Source organism: Eublepharis macularius, chromosome 15 (genome assembly GCF_028583425.1).
Source record: "Eublepharis macularius isolate TG4126 chromosome 15, MPM_Emac_v1.0, whole genome shotgun sequence".
Classification (NCBI taxonomy): Eukaryota; Metazoa; Chordata; class Lepidosauria; order Squamata; family Eublepharidae; genus Eublepharis; species Eublepharis macularius.
The window spans coordinates 47,631,920-47,652,630 of NC_072804.1; the positions used below are offsets into that span (position 1 = coordinate 47,631,920).

Sequence of the window (20,711 nt, forward strand, 5' to 3'; positions counted from 1 at the left end):
CCTAACTTTCTCCATCACAAATGGCTGCAAAAATATTTGACTCTCTTCAAATTTATTCTATTGAAATACCATATGATGTATTATGGAAAAAAACACTGCTAAATGTTTTCAGTGCTCCGTATGCTTGGAAAGCTATACTGTTTATTTCTTTAACATATTTATCTTGTTCTGCCAGGGATAGTTTATTAATCTATTGATTCCATTAAACTGAAATACTAACAATAACAAAATCTTGACAACAAGATGTAGGCTTTAAATCAGCATTTTCTAAACCTACAACTGAATTCATTTCTAGCAGCAGAATGGACCACCACTGGATTCCTTTATTTTTATGTAGTAAAATATTTGTACCTCCTGTTCAGTAACATGGACTTTCTAAGTGGCTTAAAATATTAAAAGCAGTTTAAAATACGATCAGAAACCATGATAGCTAAGCACTCCAGCCTTCAAAGGAATAAATACTACTCTCAACACAGATGCATGGCCCAGTGACTGAAACTACCCATTGTAGCTACCCAACGCCTGGGGGGAAAAGTGGGTTGTACATTTTTTCCAGAACTTGAGCCAAGCCTGTTAATTCTATATAGGGTTGTGGTTTGTCCATTTATATTGTAAATCACCTGAATGGTAGTATTGATATTTTAATAACAGGGGAACAATACAACTGGGACAGGAAATTCAGTGACTATCTGACGCTCTTCAGAGGGACGCTTCTATAAATCAGAAGGAATATGCTGGGTGGCAAAGGTTAAGTCTTGTCTAAAGGACACTGCAGGCTGTTCAGGCAATGCACAAATGATTCATAATACTCACCAGCACAATTTCTTTCACTTTCTAAATTTAAAAAGAAACAGTGATTTCTTCAGTATTTTTGGTATCTTTGTGCATTATAGGCTCAAAGTCCTGCCCGCACAGGTGACATTTTCTTTCCATCGACCACTTATAGCCACCATTTTCCACACCACTAAAGGGCTTTTTCATAGCATTGCTCACACATCCCCAGAATGAAAATAACACACACCAAAACAAACAGCTAATCTGCCCGTGTAGAGTGTAAGTTATCTTATCTACTGAGTTTCTGTAAAAGCATACCTATATCAAATCTGTTGTGCTATTGTCAAACTTTTCATCTCAACTAATTTTAACACTTTAATCAGCCATTCTTGCATGTAACACCTTATAGTCACTTTCTAGTGCCATGCAAGGAGAATCAGCCAAAGATTTCCAACTAAAGTCTAGAAGAGCCAGGTAACTCATTAAAAATTTAGAACCACAGGATATACATTCACAGAAGAGGTTCTCAGACTGGGAATCATGACTCTCTTGAAGATGGAGCCCGCTATGTGGCACCCAATCCTTCTAATCTTCCATAGAGCTCTTAATGGGGTGCACAACTCATGCCCTGCAAGGTTACCTATGGCCTGAAAATACATTCTATGCAATCCTTAAGGGCTCCCTCGTAGAGCCTGACCCTAACCCTAAGCTTAACCCTAACCCTAACCCCACACCTATCCATTGGGCTCCTGTAAGACCGCCACGCCTGCCATGGCAATGGCAGCATACCAGCCAGCTGCTATATTCCCAGAGCCTTCATAACCACTATTTTCAGATAGACTCAGGGCCAAACTACACAAGCTGTTTTTTAATGAGTTGGATCAAGGGAACTGGATCTAACTCGTTTTCCTGTGGCTGCACAGCAGCAGAGGGGAAAGTCATTTCTCAATCCTAGAGAGGTTCTAATTGGCTCAATGCCTTGGAGGAGACCTCCAGTGGGGCCATTTTGGTTCAGGATCAGGATAATGGAGCAGCCAGAGAAGCAAGAGACCCTCCTCCCCACACACCATCATTTCAAGTAAAAATGGACCCCAGCAGACTTTTAAAATGATGTCACCAGCTGTGTGGCTCAGGAGAATGGAGTGGGCAGGGAGGCAAGAGACACTTCTTCCCCCACACCAAAATTTCAAGTAATTGGAGCTGGACTGGTAAACCTAATGCAGCAGTTCCAAGATGGCCCAAAGGATGGGGACAACTTCTAAATAATTACTGGTTCAGAGGAGTTAGCCGTGTTAGTTTGTAGTAGCAAAATCAAAAAGAGTCCAGTAGCACCTTTAAGACTAACCAACTTTATTGTAGCATAAGCTTTCAAGAATCACAGTTCTCTTCGTCAGATGCATCTGATGAAGAGAACTGTGATTCTCGAAAGCTTATGCTACAATAAAGTTGGTTAGTCTTAAAGGTGCTACTGAACTCTTTTTGATTTAAATAATTACTAAATTAGTAAAAATTTACTAATCAGTAAATTAGTGGTAATTAGTAAATTAGTAGTAAATTAGTAGTAATTAGTAAAATATTTTTACAGCCTGAACTGAATAATTAGTTCAAGTTCCTTGCAGGAATACTTATAGAAATTAGGAAGTCAAATTGGCAAGAATCAACTAGTCACCTGAATGAGGGACTCTAAAGATCAATCAGTCAATATACACAGACATTTCAAAATACTCACTTCCAAATCTTCTTTTGCCTGTCCCTCCTAAACATAAAAACAAATTATTATTGTTTTATACTTTTCAATATCTGAATTACAGAAAACCTTGTGAGGGGAGCATTCACAATGATACATGGGAACGCTGGTCCTCTGTTAATCCAAGGGGCCGTAAACATGAGTAGGTGGTAAGGGCAGTTTCCTGGAGCCTCAGGAGAACCATATTGCTTTAGAAAATGCTCAAAATGTCAACCCAGTATCTGGAACAGGGGGTATCTGTGTGACAAATCTCTGAAATTTTCCTAATAATATTTAAGTTGCTCCAACCATGTGTTTATACTGCAGAGAAAAAAGGATAATCACAGAGGTGGAAGGATTTTCAGAAGAGATTGGGGAAAGGTTAGAAAAATTTATCAAGGGCATGTCCATCAACAGCTGATAACTATGAGACCTTCAAGTTCAGGGAACAGATGGTGAGAAGGGCTGTGCCTTCATGACCTGCTTGTGCAACTCTGAATTACATCTGCGTGGCAACTTTTGCAAACAAAGAGCCTCTGTCTGATTATTTAAAAAACATTCTTACCGCTTTCTATGGAATCATTAAAACAAATCTGGCATATCAAGTCTCTCTCTATAAAGACACAAAACTTTAAATTGGTAATTCATTGGTTAGAGTTGCTGTCCTTAGGGCTCTGTTGAAATTGTTGATTGGCCATTGAATCCCCAACAGTCCGCTAACCAGATCAGTCAATCTTTCTTCCATCCTCATGAAGAAAGATGAGAAAGTAAAACTGACCCATCACAAACTCTTTCAGATGGAAAGATGTGATGGCTACAAAAGCCCAAATGAATGAGTGGAGTGTCTCTTTTATTCTGCCATTAGTAACAAAGCCCATTGTGGAGAAAAAATACAACAGGCTCAAGAAAGGGCAGGGCAGGCAGGCCAGGCAATGCCGCCTCCCCCACGCCCTGATCTCTTCGATGGAAAGACAGGGTGGCTGGGCCTAACATTATTGCCTCCCCTGTGCCCCAGTTGGAGCAGGGGGGAGGCCAGGGCAACTGGGCCTGGCATTGGCCCTTAGCCAACGCTCTGATCAGGGCAGGGGGAGGGCAGGGTGGCCGGGTCTGGCATTGCCCCCTCCTCAGCACCCAGATCTGGGCCAAAGAAGGGCAGCAGTGCCAGCTGATTGCAGCAAAGAAGGGCTGGAAGGCAGGCCCATTCGTCCTGCTGCCTCTTCCAGCCAAATCAGGTGGCTCTGGAGCCCAGGAACGCTGTTGAGGAAACAGAAAAGGCCCTGAAGCACTCCTGCACTCTGCATCTACTTGATTTGGCTCCCATTCAGGGTGAATATGGTGGCTGCTGAGCCTGGGATGGCAGAAAGCACCCTGCAACTCTCCTGCGCTCTGCACCAGACCAAATCCAGCCCAATTCGGGTGGGTGCGGAGCCCAAGAGCACTGCTGGGGGGGGGAAGGGCCCTGGAGGATTCCTGTGCTCTGCAGTGGGTGGAATTGGGCCCACTTTGGACCAAAATCATCCTATTGTAGCGTGCAGGAGTGCACTGCACCATCAGGGAGGTGCTTTCCCCCGCCTCCCTGCCATCAGCCTCGTCTCTGAGAGGATGGAGGCCAGGTGTACCTGTCCTGCAAGTCTATAGCAGGTAGATCTGGGCTCTGTGGCTCCAGAGGCCAAGTCTATTTATCTTGCAAAGCCCTGGTAAACAAACCTGGCCTCCACAGGTCTGGCGGCCAGGTCTCCCCACCTTGCAAAGCTATGGTGAGTAGATCTGGCCTCTGCAGGTCTACAAGAAAGCCACAACGCCCCCACGTTTCTGGGCCTGGAAGGGGAAGGCTTGGCATGGGGAAAGGGCAGGAAAGCTGTGCTCCATCCCAGGTAGATGGAGGCTTGGGTGGAAGGCTTGGGAGAGGAGCGTAGGCTAGCCAGGCATGCCCCATGCTGGCTGGTCCAATCAGAGCTAAGGAGGGCGTAGCTGACCTGTGGGCCTTCTGAAGGCCCAGAGGCATGCCTGGACTATGCATGCGCCAGTGAGTTGTCAGAAACACGCTTACTGAATTATGTTATAAGAGGATTCCCCTCCTATTCAGACCTCTACAATAGAATGAATCCAGTGGGAGAGGGCATTTTTGGTTAGTAAGGGGGAAAAGCCAGGAGAGGAGGATTCACAGGCATCTGTCGCACAACAAAATCTTGTTGTAGCAGCAGAATGAAGAGAGAAGCTTCTTAGATGCTACCAAATCCTTGAATATCCAATGTGAATCAAATGGAGTCTTTTATTGGTGCTGTCAAGGATAGAGGTACTATTTGCCTGCTTTAGGTGGCAAAGTGCCTCACCAAAAAGCCCCCTCATTCCCCACTGGTGTTCAAATGAGTGGCAGGTGAAAAAGCTCTTGGGTTTTGCTGATTTTTATGCTTTCTACCACAGAGTCCAGCAAAATCCTGTGATATCATGTCCAGATTTTTAACAGCAGTGATATTGATACATTGAAGATGTCTTTTTTCTCATGACACTTCTGCCAAGTCTCCCAGGGGTTCAAGGCATGCTCTCAGAAACCATAATCTAGGAGCAGGCAATCTCAGCATACTCCGTATTGCTAGTTTATCTAAGTCTTTCCAGAATTAAGAGAAAGGTTCCATTGCAGCATTTATGAATCGCTGAATGCATTACAACTGGGACTGGCCAGGGCTCTGCTCATGCTGTATTTAATCCCTGTTAACTTTGGTGCAGATATGCTGTTCTAAAAACTGTTAGGCAAAACTTGATTTGTTATAAAAGATAATGGAAAAGAATGCACTGCAGATTGTTCAGTTAATACACAAAGGATTTTAAATACTTACAGTATTCTCAATCTTGGTCTAAAGTTAAAAAAAAGAAACATTTATTTATTTATTCATTTATTTTTATGCCCATCTTTTTTTCATATCAGCTCAGGATCCAAGACAGATAGGAATAGAAGGTACAATAAATCTGTATGCTGTCATACACTGAAAATCATTAACATTAAGACAAATACAATCACATGAAAATCATCAATCCAGAAATGCCTTGGGCACAACTGGAAAAGTATTTTTATTTGTTCAGACATCTGCCACATGGGCTGTATGCCCCAAGTTCAATGCTTTGGCAAAGTGGGTTTCCCCCCTGCTTCCTCACAACATTATAGTGCATTCATGCACCTCCTGTTTCCCCCAACTTTTCTAAAACCTGCTTTGCTCTGAAGTTTCACGAAAGATCCTTGTAAAGGCACGATGGTGGCTGGGCCGGTGGAAAAAAAAATTTCCACTCACATGAGAGCCATTTTCCCATAGTAATCATTTTGTCCCCCTGCCACCAGAGGGCTTATTGTTTTTTTTAAAAAAGGCACTGGAATACCATTATAACTGCCATGTGGAAGCCCCATTGCTGCTGAGCTTTATTTGCAGCCACATCAGCAATGGGGAAACCACAAAGTCCCGTTTCAGTGTGGAAACTCTTCAGACTGCCCCTAAAGCTCTGTGCAATAATTCTGATTTACACCCTTCCAGGAGTGTAAAAGCCCCACTCATCTCTTCTGAAAGACTCACAAGCAGGGGGCAGACCTTGAAAAAATCCAAACCTGGGCCACTGCAGAATATTCTCAAGCGGGGGTGGGGGGCACAAAAACAGTCTTTGCTGGAAAAGGTTAAGCAGCTGCATGGATACACGAAGCAGTAGTCATTCATGATTTCTGATGATTTCTGAATGTTCACATGATCTGCAGGCTTGTTCTGTGGTTGTGGAGGAGACATGGCTCAGTGGTAAATATTTGCTTGGTATGCAGAAGGTCCCAAATTCAATCCTCAGCATCTCTAGTTCAAATGGGTCAGGGAGCAAGTGATAATAATAATAACATTTGATTTATATACTGCCCTTCAGGATGACTTAACATCCACTCAGAGCAGTTTACAAAGTATGTCAAAGACCAAAGTATTCTCAAAGACCACGGCAATACAGCCCGGAAAATCCACAACAACCATATGTCATTATTATCCCCACAACAAAACACCCTGTGAAGTGGATAGGGCTGAGAGAGCTACAAGCTATGACTGACCCAAGGTCACCCAGCTGGCTTCAAGTGGAGGAGTGGGGAATCAAACCTGGTTCTCCAGATTAGAGTCCTGCACACTTAACCGCTACACCAAACTGGCAGATAAGAAAGACCTCCACCTGAAACCCACAGAGAGCTGCTGCCTGTCGATGTAGACATTACTGACTTCGATTGGTCAACAGTCTGATTAGGTATAAGGCAGCTTCATGTGTGTGTTCATGTGTGTGCAGTTTAATTGACATTCCATAAGTCAATATTTCCTATGTCAATGTCGGGTGGCATCATGATCAAGCGTTGGACACTTCCTATGGGGACCTAAGACTGGAGATACCCACCCCAGATGTTACACAGCACTCATTCCACCCTAGACTGAGCAGTGATACCCTGAAGAATTCTCTAAGCTGGAGGAGAACATCCTTTTAGCTGCTGAATTCTGGTTCAAGAGCGGAGCATTTTCAGAGGGATTCTTGAAATTCTACTACAGCACCCAACAAAACAGCTAAGACCGTTTCTTCCTCTTGCAGTCCTCAGCTGGGAAAGAAACAGTCACAACTGGAAACATTCCATTAAACTAAAGTGTGCAATTGCAAGCTTCTTTAAATATGGAATAGAACAAAAATTATTTTAAAAAATATAAACTTCAGTTTGAAAATCTTCATTTTGCTATTTCAGGATTTCTGCTACTTTAGGCAGCGATGCAAGATATCACCAAGGAGGTTTAGCCAATGTGTGCTTTGTTGACCTGCAATGTTTTTTTTCTCCAAGCTTGTGTGTGTCCTCAAAGGCAGTTTGAGAATGCATGGGAAAATGATGAGGAAAACACAGGAAAAACAAGTAGGAAACATGAGGAAACTTGGAGTAAACCCCCTGTAGTTTGGCACTCAAATCACAGAAAAATCTCAGAAAGAAAACGTGCTAAGAATGACTACAGTCAATTTTAAAAGATAACTAGAGATTAAGCAAACAGCACACAGAGGAGTTGCCATACTCACTTGCACTTCTTTGACTAATGTCTAAAACAGAAAAAAGAGAAGTAGTTATTTCTTCATGCTTTTTGAAGCTGGATAAGAACTTTTTTTCAATGTATTGTCGAAGGCTTTCACGGCCGGAGAACGATGGTTGTTGTGGGTTTTCCGGGCTGTATTGCCGTGGTCTTGGCATTGTAGTTCCTGACGTTTCGCCAGCAGCTGTGGCTGGCATCTTCAGAGGTGTAGCACCAAAAGTCTTTTGGTGCTACACCTCTGAAGATGCCAGCCACAGCTGCTGGCGAAACGTCAGGAACTACAATGCCAAGACCACGGCAATACAGCCCGGAAAACCCACAACAACCAACTTTTTTTCACTTTAGAAAGGACTGACAGCTGGACTTGCAACACATTTGCACTAAACATGTTTCTTTTTTTGTTTCCATCCTTTATCTAGAGTAAAAGCCAAAAGGCACAGGAAATTTTATTTATTTTTATTTTTTTCAAAACCCCTGATTCTAGAGAATCACTCGTTTATTCTGCTCTCCAGAAATTCCTGAAATGTTTTCCCTAATTTAGTAGCAAACGGAACTAAAAATTGAAGATATTTCAGAACAAGAATATCGTGCAGAACAAAATTTATTACTTAAAAAAAATAAGCTTCAGTTGGAAAATCTTCATTTCAGGATTCCAGGATTTCTGGTACTATACGCAATGATACAAAATATCACCAAAGAGGTTTACTCAATGGGTTGTTTGTTGACTGCGATCGTTTTGCTCCAAGCTTGTTTGTGTCCTTTTCCCCATTGATTGTCTTCCTGTATTTCAGCATCATTTTTCTGAAGTTTCTCAAAGGCAGTTTGGGAAAGCATGGGAAAATGATGAGGAAAACACAGGAAAAACAAGTAGGAAATGTGAGGAAACTTGGAGTAAAACCCCTGTAGTTTGGCACTCAAATCACAGAAAAATCTCAGAAAGAAAAGGTGCGAAGGAAGATGAATGCTCCACTTAGAAGACTATTACAGATATCAGCAAGTGCAAACAGGACTTGTTATACTCACGGACAATTTCTCTTTTAATTTCTAAAATAGAAAGAAAGACAGAAAGTAATTACTTCTTCATGCATTTTGAAGCTGGTTAAGGACTTTTCTTCACTTTGTTAAGGACTGACAGCCGGACCCACAACATATTTTCACTAAAGATGCGGCTACTAGAGATGGGCACGAACAGCAATACGAAGCAAAAAAAGCCTTGAACACCCCGATCAGCTGTTCGTGAACAAGCTGTTCATGAAGCCCCATTCTAAATGAACAGGAGGTCGTTGCAAGCCTCATTCGTTGTGTTTGTCCTCCACTCGTCAAGCCAGACAGTCTGGCACCTGCAATCAATTCCCCTGGCAATGAAGGCATGGACTGTCTGAACTCTGTCTGAACTCCTTCTGGCTTTCCTTCTGGCTTGTAAGTTACCCCTCAAAGTAGCTTCCAGGCAGCAGACAGTCCAGTTTTTGCCACTGTAAACAGAAAATGACATGAAAGGGGGAGACCCATGGATCATGCATTTCCTGGGTGCAATCTCTCTGAAACTTGGGGGGGGGGGTTCAGAGGGCGATGAAGGCTATGTCCCCTGCAAATGTGGTGGGTATTGGACATTGGGAAGGTCAGTTGGTAACCCCTCAAACTAGCTGCCAGCAGACACTGCTGTTTTTGCCAAGACTGGGCCCTTTAAACTAACAGCTGTCCCCCCGCCACCCGCCAGCTGATAGTTTAAAGGGATCTTTAAACAGCCAGGTAAGTGGGTTTGAGGGGAGGGGGGCTAAGTGGGGGAGTTAGGGCTGGGGGGTTCAGGCCCCCACGAACAATGAACATGTTCAGGAACAGGTCATGTTCGTCCATGCTCATTGTTCATTGTTCGTGGATAGCAACAAACGACAAACAGCATGTTCGGGGTTTTTTCTGTCCATGCCCATGTCTGGTGGCTACACTATAATTTGTTAGTTCTGTACCAATTTCACTCTCTTCCACTCCCATTCCACAAGAATTCTGGGTTGAAGCTGCTCAAGCTCCCCAACACAGAGAACTTCACTTGAGTTGATAAATGTGATTAACTGCAGGAGTGTGATGAAGTTAAGATGACTATTGATAGAAATACCCTTCGCTTCATCAATAAATTGATTGTATCCCTGTATTATTAATTAATTAAAGTTTCCAGCCTTATAGTTGAAGTAAAATCTTAATGGAAAAGCAGACAATAATGTGATATTTCTGACTAGTATCCTTTGTCGATCATAATGAAGTTTAACAAAGGCTAGCTTCCCACAGTGTGGAAACAAAGTAAGGGGAAAGTCTTTGCTTTCTCTGTTTGAAGAATTTCATAAATCTATTAACACTTTAATAATGTAATCCTAATAATTTAATCATGAATGCAAGCTACAGGCCTTTGGACCCTGCCTTTCAGTCAAAAGAATTAGCAAAGTCACTTGCAATATTTAAAAGCAGTTAACACACACATTGGTAACCCATGACTAACTCAGTCACAAACATGAAAAACAGCAAAACAGAAACCAACAAGTCAAAGCCATGAAATTACTGGAGCTGCTCACATCAGCAATCAGCTTCAAGAGTCTCGTTTATTTTCATAAACTAGTGCTGTCAAAAGCACATGAAAATACATAAGCTAGCTTGCTTTCACAAAAGCATGGCTGCATCTCTGTGAACTTCAGGTCTTCTTGTTTGAAATGGCTGTGAATAGGGAGGAAGGCAGAGCTAGGAGGAGGAGGTAGGAACCCAGAAGGTGGGACATTTCTCCATTTTTACTTTTTCAAATTCTTTGGAGGGACCTTTTCAAAATCACAAGTCCAGTTTGGCAGAAAATAGGAAGGACACTCCAGATCAATAAGACAATACACAAAAGATGTGAAACACCCACCTGCAGTTCCTCATCTGTTAAGTTTTCTACATTCTAAATGGAAAAGAAAAGTGGTTATTCATTCATACTTTTTTCACAATGATATGTAGGGGCTGAAAGCTTACATGATGAGCTAAGTAATTTGATATAAGATCATTTAGTTCATATTAACTCACTCCTGGTAAAAAGATACTTTCCAGAAATTCCTCAAAGCTTTCCTGAGACATTGTTTCAGTTACATATTTATAAATGTCCACTTCCAAAAAGCTTTTAGTAAAGTTCTCTCAACAAAGAGTCCATATCTTCCAATGCTTTAAATAGATTATTTTACTTATTTCATTTAAAACATTTTTATTTACCCAAATAGGGCACCCAAGGCAATGAACAACAAAAGGTTAAAACATTTCATGGAAGACAACAATATCTATAGAGAGACAAATCTGGTTGGAGAGCAAGTTCCAAAGTCTTATAACAGAAGTGCTGGTATTGACATTTAAAGCTCTATATGATTTGGCATGGGAGGAAATTGGGAACCTGTATAGATGGAACCAGGCTGAGGTGATATGTTCCTTTCGACCCACTCCCTGAAATGTTCTGGTCACAACATTCTGTACCAACTGTAGCTTCTAGGCAGGTTTCAAGGGCAGCCCCAAGTAGAGCTTGTTGCAGTAATCTAATCTAAATTTGTACATTGTATATTTTATGATGGTAATTTTAATTTGGCAATTTATGCCCTTACAGATTACTTGCTACATCAAATGTACTGGGGGGGGGGGGGACTTGCCAAAATTGGCTTCTTATGAATCCTGGTGGAAAGTAACAAAATATTTTCTGTACATGAGAAGATGGACAATATATATGTTTTGTTTAAGATTCCTGTCATCCAAGCCAGCTTATTAACTATTAAGGCTACTAATACTATTACTAATACTAAGGCTACTAATACTATTTTTATAATTCTAATAATTTTAATAATTATTATAATGTTAATAACAACAACATTCAATTTATATACCCCTCTTCAGGACAACTTAATGCTCACTCAGAGCAGTTTACAAAGTGTGTTATTATTATCCTCATGACGATCACCCTGTGAGGTGGGTAGGGCTGAGAGAGCTCTAGAAGAGCTGTGGCTGACCCAAGGTCATCCAGATGGCTTCAAGTGGAGGAGTGGGGAATCAAACCCAGTTCTCCAGATTAGAGTCCTGCTGCTCTTAACCACTTCACCAAAACCATGCTATCACAAAACTACATACCTGAGAAGAAGCAAAGGATGAAACTACAACATATTTTTCTATGTACAGCAACCTCAACATCCCATTTCAGCTGCCAAAACCTCAAGGGCTAAAAACCTTCTCAGAAGTCCAGCAAAGAAGGGCCTGGTGGGATCTCCGCTGTGAAGTGATTGAAACTATAACCTTCTTCGATGCACATCTTCATTTCGTTTCATTTTAAGTGGCCTGTGAATCACCTGAATGGCAGTACTGATATTTTAATAAAGGGGGACAAGAGGCTCTGTGACTATCTCAAGGTCTTCAGAGGGATGGCTCTATCAGCCAGTAGGAATAACATGGGTGGCTACAGTTGGATCTAGTCTAAACAGGCTGTTCAAGCAATGCACAAATGATTCAAAATACTTACCTTTACGTCTTCAGACAGTTGCTAAATTTAAAAGAAAACAGTGATTATTCAGTATTTTTAATATCTTTATACATTATCTACTGAAAGCATGGGTCTCTTCACATTTACAGTGCAATCCTATGCAGGCTGTGGTTAGCCAGTTGGAGTAACTCTGCATAGAATGGCACTGAGAATCAATGAAGCGATGGAGCGCTTTCCCTGTCTGCACCCACATGGACATTTTTTTCTGCCTTTGGTCCAAATTGGAGCCTTTCTTTTTTTTTAAAGCATCCACAAAACATCCTTTAATAATCTAAATTGAAAAGAAATGTGGTTATTCCTTCATATTTTTTCATACCTTACCCACTGATTTTTTTCCTCACACATTAAGAATTAAGTACTTTGATATAAGATTATTTAGTTCACATTAACTCACGCCACTTAGAAAGATCGTTATAGAAATTCCCAAAAGCTTTCTTGAGTCATTGTGTCAGTTACATATTTATGAATGTCCGCTTCCAAAAAGCTTTTAGTAAAGTCCCCTCAACAAAGAGTCCATATCTCCCAACACTTTAAAGAGATTGTTTGTTATTTCATTTAAAACATTTCTATTCACCCAAATAGGATACCCAATGCAATGACCATCAAAAGGTTAAAACATTTCACCATATAAAAACATTTAAAATAAAGTATATATACAGTAATTCAATAAAATTATAAATACACATATAACACCAAAACCAGGGAGGAAGGCCAACAACAGTTATTGGGGAAATGCCAAACAAAACACATCACTGTTCACGCACTGGCAGAAGACAACAATAGAGGGAGACAGACAAATCTGTCTGGGTAGGAGGTTCCAAAGTTTTGACACTATGACTAAGAAGGCACTTTCTTCTCCAACCCACCTAGCTTCAGGTGGCAGAGGTATCCAAAGTAGTGCATCTAAGCATGACCAGAGTGGACACATAGGTTCATATGGGAGAAGGGAGTCCATAATTTTTGTTTGTTTGTTTATTTTATTAAGGTATGTGGCCCAAAGCCATAAAGGGCTTTAAAGGTCAATACTGGGATCTTGAATTGGTTCCTGAAACAAATTGGGAGCCAATATAAATGTAAGAAGACTGGACGGATATGGTCTCTAAAATACACTCCCCTCAACATTCACACCACATCATTCTGAACCAACTGTAGTTTCAAGAAACATTTCAAGGGCAGCACCAAGTAGAGCATATTGCTGTAATCTAATTGAGATGTTAGAAAAGAAGAGTGTTGTTTAGATTCAAATGCTTTAAAATAGGGATTTAGTGTGTTCTAATATGCTAATCTTAATTTGGGAATTTATGCTCTAGCAGCTTGCTTCCTACATTGTTTGCCTGCCAGGAATCCAAGGAGATAAACTGAGGTGCAAGACTAGCATCAGTTGATGGCAACCAGTGGCAGGAGCTGGGGCCTGTGGATTCTGGTAGAGCCCACTGATGCTGACTCACTACATCTGCCTCTCTAACCCTAACCTCTAACCCTAAACCCAACCCTAACCCAATCCGTAACCCTGAACCCAACCCTAACCCTTCCCCTACCTGCTTGTGAGAACTGCAGAGGCTCCAGTTCAGGACTATAGGCAAAGGGAAGTGTGGCTGTGCTCCATTTTATTTTCAACATTTTTAACTTTCCAATCATATTTACTTTACTTTATTTCATTTAATTTATTCTATCATCTGTTGTTTTTGTTAGAAGCACATGGAATTCAATGTTTTGTTTTTAGACTAGCAACAAAGCCTGTTGTGGGGGAAGAATACAACTTGCTCTCGAAAGGGGAGCGTGGGCAGGTGCACATTGCCTCCTCCTTTGTGACTGATCCTGGCTGGGTGAAGGGGGGATGGGCATTGCATCAAGCTCTGCTCCTGATCCTGGCCAGTGAAGGGGGGATGGCCATTACCACCTGCTCCCCTCTGGATCCCAGCTGGGTGAAGGCAGGGGTGGGCATTGCCACCTGCTCCCGTCCAAATCCCAGCCTGGGCTTTCTACTGTGGCACGCTCTCTTGAGGGACAGGCTGCCTCGCCTGGGCTTCCCTCCATGGCAGCGCCCTCTGGAGGTGCACCAGGGTAGGAGGTGAGTCATCTGGAACACGCTTACTCTTTTATATAATACAATTTTGGTTTGTTGATTAGCCTGATTAGACATTAGGTGGTTGATAAAGCTATGCTCATTGAATATGAGCTCAGGGTCAGGAAGATGAGATGAGATGGGCACTGTTGTAGAAGGGCTTGCGGGTAGTGCACAAAGCATCATCATTCCTAGTGACTCCTAGCTGCACCCACCACCCAGCACCATGGAGAAAGGGCATGCAGGCAGTGTGGGCAGCTGTGACTGCAGATGGTGGGACAATTTGCAGGTGGACAAAGGAAGGATGCACAGGCACATGGGTGGGAGAACAAGAACCTGATAGTGGGTATAGAAATGCTTCTGAGCCCTCTCTGTCAAGGGTTCTCCAAGACTTGGAACCAGCTTTAGTGGAGTGAAAAAGTTTAAAATAAATAAATAATCACTTCTACATTGGGGCACTATTGATGGTGACCTTGAGTTGGAGAGAGACAAAGACCCTAAAGTGTCATTTCAGATTAAATGTCTGATGAGAGACTCCCTGGAGACCTCTCTGAAGAAGAAGACAAGTAGACTGAGAGCTGGCTTCGAGTGATATGCTGCCCCTTCTTAGGTAAATGAGATAATTTAATTCTTGGGCAGGGCAAAAGAAGCCATATTCTGCAATGACCAAGAGGTTGACATCCAGGGGTGAAACTGCTTGCTGTGGTGCTATTTTTGAGATGAACATCATGAGTTTGCCCAGCATGCAATGGAGAGAATTTGAAAAAGCTTTGTTTAGCTCATGAGCATTTTGCTGTGAAGTTCTCAGCGCTCAGAACATGACCAAAATGGCCTGAGTGTCTCAGCTGTTACTACCAGGGTAAAGCTTCTAGAAACTAAACAGGAAAAGTCTGGCAAGCAATCAACCTTCTGAAAAACATTATAATCTCTCAAGAATATACACAGATTTGTAATACTCACCTTCACTGTAGCTAGCAGTTTCTAAAGTTAAAAAAGACCATTGATTAATCTTTCATGCTTAGGACATTTTGGGGGGGAAACTCCTTGCTTTTACCACAGGGGAAGCAAGCTGATGATAGCTGGACCCGCCCTGCCCCACCCCCCAATGCCTTGTACCAAAGGAGTATCTACTCTACAGAATTAATTGTACACAGACTCTATTGGGTTTAAAGCAACAAAGCTATTATGAATAGGCCCAAAGAATTTGGGAGCTATAGTTCATAGAGCATGCTGAGAATGACACTTTCCGACACTTTCCGAGTCTTTCTTCAGGACAGGAAATTACTTAAACCAATGTATTTCGGTGCTGCAGTTTAGCCCTAATGCAATTTGACCTTTTTAAAACTCGCATCAAAGATAGGCATGCTCTCTCAACCTTGATTTCATTGATATGAATCACCAAGGGCTGCAAAAGCATTGTTCTTTGATTAGGATTGACAGGAGTGGAAAATAATGTTTTGATTAATCAACCTATTGGTTCGTTTTGCAATTGTACCATTTATTCAGTTAAAATGTGCAGTCCTGTATGGAATGTTTCCTAATGGAGAAAAAAACCCAGGCAATTCTTTCCTGGGATCTCCTTGAGCACAGCTAGAATACTTGGTACAATTTTTTGTCCATCGTCCTGTGCCATTAACAGCAGCCTGGGAATAGAAATTTTGCTGGTGCTTCCCCCAAAAGGAAAAGAAAGTGATGGGTACTATTAAATCTACATAAATGTATGTGCATTTACTAACTACATTCAAAAAGGATGCATTGCTGGAAAAAACTGTTTTTGTAAAAGCCCTTGTAGAAATTTAACAGGAAGAAAGATCATGCAGATTTCTTCACCCATACCCACAGGGTTCCAAATATTCACTATGAGAGTTTTTTCAGTTTGCTTTCAAGCTAAATTTAAAAGGAAGGTGCTACTCTTTCATGCATATTTTGCCACATGAAATACTTTGCCACAGGGCTCATTTCGAGGGGGAATGCGCAGGAATGCAGTTCTGGCAGTTCCCCCAAAAGGTCACATGACAGGTGGCCCTGCCCACCTCTCAGCTGTTTTGGGCCCATTTCGGCCCTGAATGGCCAGGATTGGGTCCAAAACAGCCAGGATAGGTGATGTCAGGGGTGTGTGGCGTATGCAAATTAGTTATGCTAATGACACACTTCTGGTGCTGTCAAGGGGTGTGGCATATGCTAATGAGTTATGCTAATGAGTTCCTCCAGCTCTTTTTCTACGAAATGACCCCTGCTTTGCCATATGAAAATCTTGTTTTAGTTCCCCACAGGGATATTTAAGAACCATCATTCTATAATAAGCCCTTCTACTGTGACAGAGGATTGTTTAGGATGTGAGCCTCTACATACTTATAAGCCTCACCAGATATAGTGTGACTTGCATCTGAGTAGAGATGCCTAGAATTGCCCTGTTTCTCCACGTGAAGACATCACAGATTGAATAGTGTCTCAACTTGAACATAAAAATATGAGACCCATCAAACCCAATAAACATGCAGTAAATGTGGTTGTCTGTGCCATCAGTATTCAAGAGCCACCTGGCTATGCTAGAGACATTGCAAGACTCTCCATCAGATCCAATGAGGTTGTTCTTAATTCTTTATCCCATACTACAGAAGCATTAGAAAATATCTGATATTTGAATCTAAATGCTTGCCACAGAATCAATAGTCTGGTATTCCCTGCCCACCACTCATTGGTGTTTCAAGAAGGGGGACAGATGAGGACATGAAATACTTCCTGCTGTTGATTTCACAGATGAACACTAGAATGTAGGAGAAACATAGCAGTTCAAAGACCGTATTAAAGGTATCTTCCACATGGGGACAGGCTTGCATGATGATTGCCCCATGACTATGGCAACTCCCAACAGAGCAGTGCAGCAACTGGGCTTCCACATGGCAGGATTCCCTGTCCTTGTCTCCCATGGCTGCTATTTGCTTCCCTGCTTCTGGGCAAGGGTGGGGGGCAGGGAGAGAAGGACCTGTGCATATCAGGTTCTCAGAATTTCCAGCTTCCAATAACAGGAGATGGGAGCCTAGAGATTTATGGTTTGTTTTTTTAAAAAATGAATGCTGAGAATACAGAAAAGTTGATAGACTCATTGTTCTTATAACATTGTAATGATATTCTGTTTTCTGATTTTCTTTTTTATAAGGCATTCCATGGCAAAGGGGAATGGTTGCCTTTGAGTCTGGGACTGGGCAAATGGCATTGACCTGGCTGGTATCAGGAAGATCGGAAGTTTCCTGTTCATATGAATGCCAGACTGGCCATGCCGTGTTCTTTCTCAAAACATCACTACAAAGCTGGTTTGGAAAAGATGTCTGGAAAAGTGGGGAAATCTGGGAGGAGCATGAGGCTATGGGGAATCAGAGAGGAGAGAATGCTTCCAGATAGCATCCAAGCCAGGCTGGGCAACTAATGTTTAAGTGACCAAAGTCAAACTTTTATAGCCATTAAATGAGCATACTTTGACTGGGCAAGCTTTCATTGAATTCTTTGAGGGACTCCCTCACCCATTTTTGGAATTGACATCAGACTATCTGGCAATCAATGTGAATCCAATGGAATACCCAATTGATACGTTCAAATAGAACAGGAGATGAGAAGTTATGACTTACGGCTACTCTGCAAAATAGGCAAGAAAGAAAAACCAATTCCAGAATAGCTAGATACGTGACAGACTTTTGTATGAACCAAAAATTAAAATCTGGTAATGAAAGACTAGGCCCCAATTAAAAGGACATTACTAATTATTCAGAACAAAGGGAGTTTGTAATACTCACGTCATCAACAAGACCCTGAATATAAATGAAAACAAGAAGTTATTCTTCACGTTTGATATCTCCTCAGAAGATTTTTTATTTCACAATGTATCTGTATCTTCTTGTCTATCAGAGTTCACCCCCAGTGCTTTAGATTTAAACCTGTAATTTTGTATTAAATATGTCTATAAACGTTGCCAGCCTTGCCGGGGGGGGGGCGGCGGCTGGCAATCTCTCAGAATTACAAATGATTTCCAGACAACACAGATCAGTCCCTCTGGAGAAAATGGCTGCTGGGACAATGACTCTATGGCAGTATACCTTGTTGAGCTCCCTTCCCTCCCCAAGCCCCGCCCTCCCCAGGCTACACCCCCTAATCACCAGGTATTTCCCAGACTGAATTTGGCAAACCTAATTTTTTTAGAAAAATTATTGTCTGGAGGACCCTCGGACACTCCTGATAGTGCTCTTAAGTGGGAGAGCCCCCAAAACTATGAAATCCCATAACAGAATGATTCTTGGATGAAGGACCCCCTGAAGATCACTCTGAGGAGAAGCTCATCTCTTTGGTGCCCTACTGCATTCTTGTAACTGTTCCCCATGAGGTACACTTTCTTCATCTTATTCCTGCCACTCTGACCCAACATTCAGAATCCTGCAATCTACCTTTAGGCTCCTAGGTTGGATGCTAAATGAAAGAAAGTTCCCTGATCTAGATAACAGATAAGGGACTGGCAGCCATTTTGATCTGTGATGTAAAATGGTGGGCCAATTAAATCTGTTTCCAAAGTCTCCATTGCCTGATCACACCAGAGTTTTCACTTAGATTGCATCTACATTGTAAGACCAGTAAAACTATTATAGGTATGAACAGCATGTGTGTGTTGTGGAGATCTAACACACCCTCCAACTATAGTGACAATGTGGTATTTTGGGTAGAGTGTCAGATAAAGATTTGGGAGTCCCAGGTTCAAATCTCCACTCTGCCACCTAAGTTTTCTGAGTGACTTTGGGCCAGTCACACAATCTCAACCTCACCTATCTCACAGGGATGTTATGAGGATTAAATGCAGATCAATGTATGCTGCTTCGGGTCTCCATTGGGGGGAAAGGCAGAGTATAAATGAAGTATAAATGAAGTGCGCTGTATTTCCCACATAAGTGTGAATAGTGAGAATTCCCTTTTACAGGTGAAATGTAAGAATATCCTTGAAGTATACAATCAGCTTTCTGTCTGACTCAGCAAGGAATATTTATTTATTGCGGCCTTCACCCAGGGAAAATCTGGTGGGAAGGATAGGGTACATTACTCATCAGAGAATATTTGAATTACTCACCTCCAGTTTCTTTAACTCTCCCTCAATTTTAAAAAGAAAGAAGAAAGAAAGAAGGTTAATCTTGCATGCTCCTTAGTACTTGAAAATGTATTATATGACTGCGACAAGCAGAGACTTGTTTTGAAATAGTATCTATAACTGAGACTTTTGGGGGTTTATACCGGTTTAATTGTCATGGCTTTCTACAAAGAACTATGGGAAATGTAGTTCATGAAGGGTGCTAAGAATTCTCACCTAAAAAAAGTTTTCCTCTTTTCACAGAACCACGGGGCTTTCTGGGCAGGGAAAATTACTATTAAACTAGTTTGTTCTCTGATGTTGCCATGTCTATTTGTTTTTCTCATTTTTACATAGAAGATGGGTCATCTTGATTTGAAAAAGTGATTGTCTCAGGGCAATCTGTGGTTGATTCTTTTTTAACATGGGCAAGGGTGGGAAATGATAATGCTTTGACTAGTTAACCAATTGATCAGTATTGGTCAGTTAAGACAATCCAATTCAATCTTGTAGCCATATATGAATATAGCCATATGTTTTATCTTTCTATCTAAAATTCTTTCATGAGATTTTCTCAAGTACAGCATTGAACAACTTTACCTGCCCTGTACTAAAAATAGGCAGATGCTATCAAGAAACTACATGTCTAACAGGAAGCCTACAGGCTAAAAACTTTTTCAGAAGCTCAGCCAAAGAGGCCATGGTTGAATCTCCGCTGTAAGGTGATTGGACCCATAGCCTTCTTAACTGCACATCTTTATTTCATTTTAAGTGGCCTGTGAATCACCTGAATGGCTATATTATTTTAATAAAGGGAGATGACAGGGTTTGGACAAGAAGCTCTAGGATTATCTCAAGCCCTTCAGAGGGACGCTTCTATAAATCAATAGTAATAAGTTGGGTGGCAAAGGTTAGATCTAGTCTAAAGGACATTGCAGGCTGTTCAGGCAATGCCCAAATGATTCATAATACTTACTTCTAGATCTCCAGTCAGTGTCTAAATTTAAAAGGAAAAAAGATTTCTTTAGTATTTTTGATATCTTTATGCATTATCTGCTGAAAGCATGGGTCTCTTCTCAGCTACAGTGCAATTCTATGTAGAGTGGAAAAATCAAAAAGAGTCCAGTAGCACCTTTAAGACTAACCAATTTTATTATAGCATAAGCTTTCGAGAATCAAGTTCTCTTCGTCAGATGCCTGATCAGGCATCTGACTTGATTCTCGAAAGCTTATGCTATAATAAAATTGGTTAGTCTTAAAGGTGCTACTGGACTCTTTTTGATTTTGCTACTACAGACTAACACGGCTAACTCCTCTGGATCTATGTAGAGTGGAGTTAGCAACTCTGGGGCAACTCTGCATAGGATGGCACTGTAAAACAATGAAGGAATGGAACACCTTTCCTGTCTACCTTTAGTCTAAACCTGACCACTTTTCTTCTTTTT

At 41.6% G+C, this 20,711-nt stretch overlaps 1 protein-coding gene across 1 annotated transcript in view; it reads right to left on the minus strand.

The window, feature by feature from the left end:
• LOC129342885 (probable DNA double-strand break repair Rad50 ATPase) overlaps positions 1-20,711 on the minus strand; it is a 47,056-nt gene that overhangs the window by 17,035 nt on the left and 9,310 nt on the right. The window contains exons 4-14 of the mRNA XM_054998837.1: positions 20,243-20,263; positions 19,270-19,290; positions 17,954-17,968; positions 15,123-15,143; positions 12,077-12,097; positions 10,457-10,489; positions 8,593-8,613; positions 7,559-7,579; positions 5,338-5,355; positions 2,504-2,530; positions 814-834 (exon numbers count right to left, since the gene is read on the minus strand). Of these exons, the coding sequence (XP_054854812.1) occupies positions 814-834; positions 2,504-2,530; positions 5,338-5,355; positions 7,559-7,579; positions 8,593-8,613; positions 10,457-10,489; positions 12,077-12,097; positions 15,123-15,143; positions 17,954-17,968; positions 19,270-19,290; positions 20,243-20,263 (240 nt within the window). The remainder of the gene's footprint in view (positions 1-813; positions 835-2,503; positions 2,531-5,337; positions 5,356-7,558; positions 7,580-8,592; positions 8,614-10,456; positions 10,490-12,076; positions 12,098-15,122; positions 15,144-17,953; positions 17,969-19,269; positions 19,291-20,242; positions 20,264-20,711) is intronic.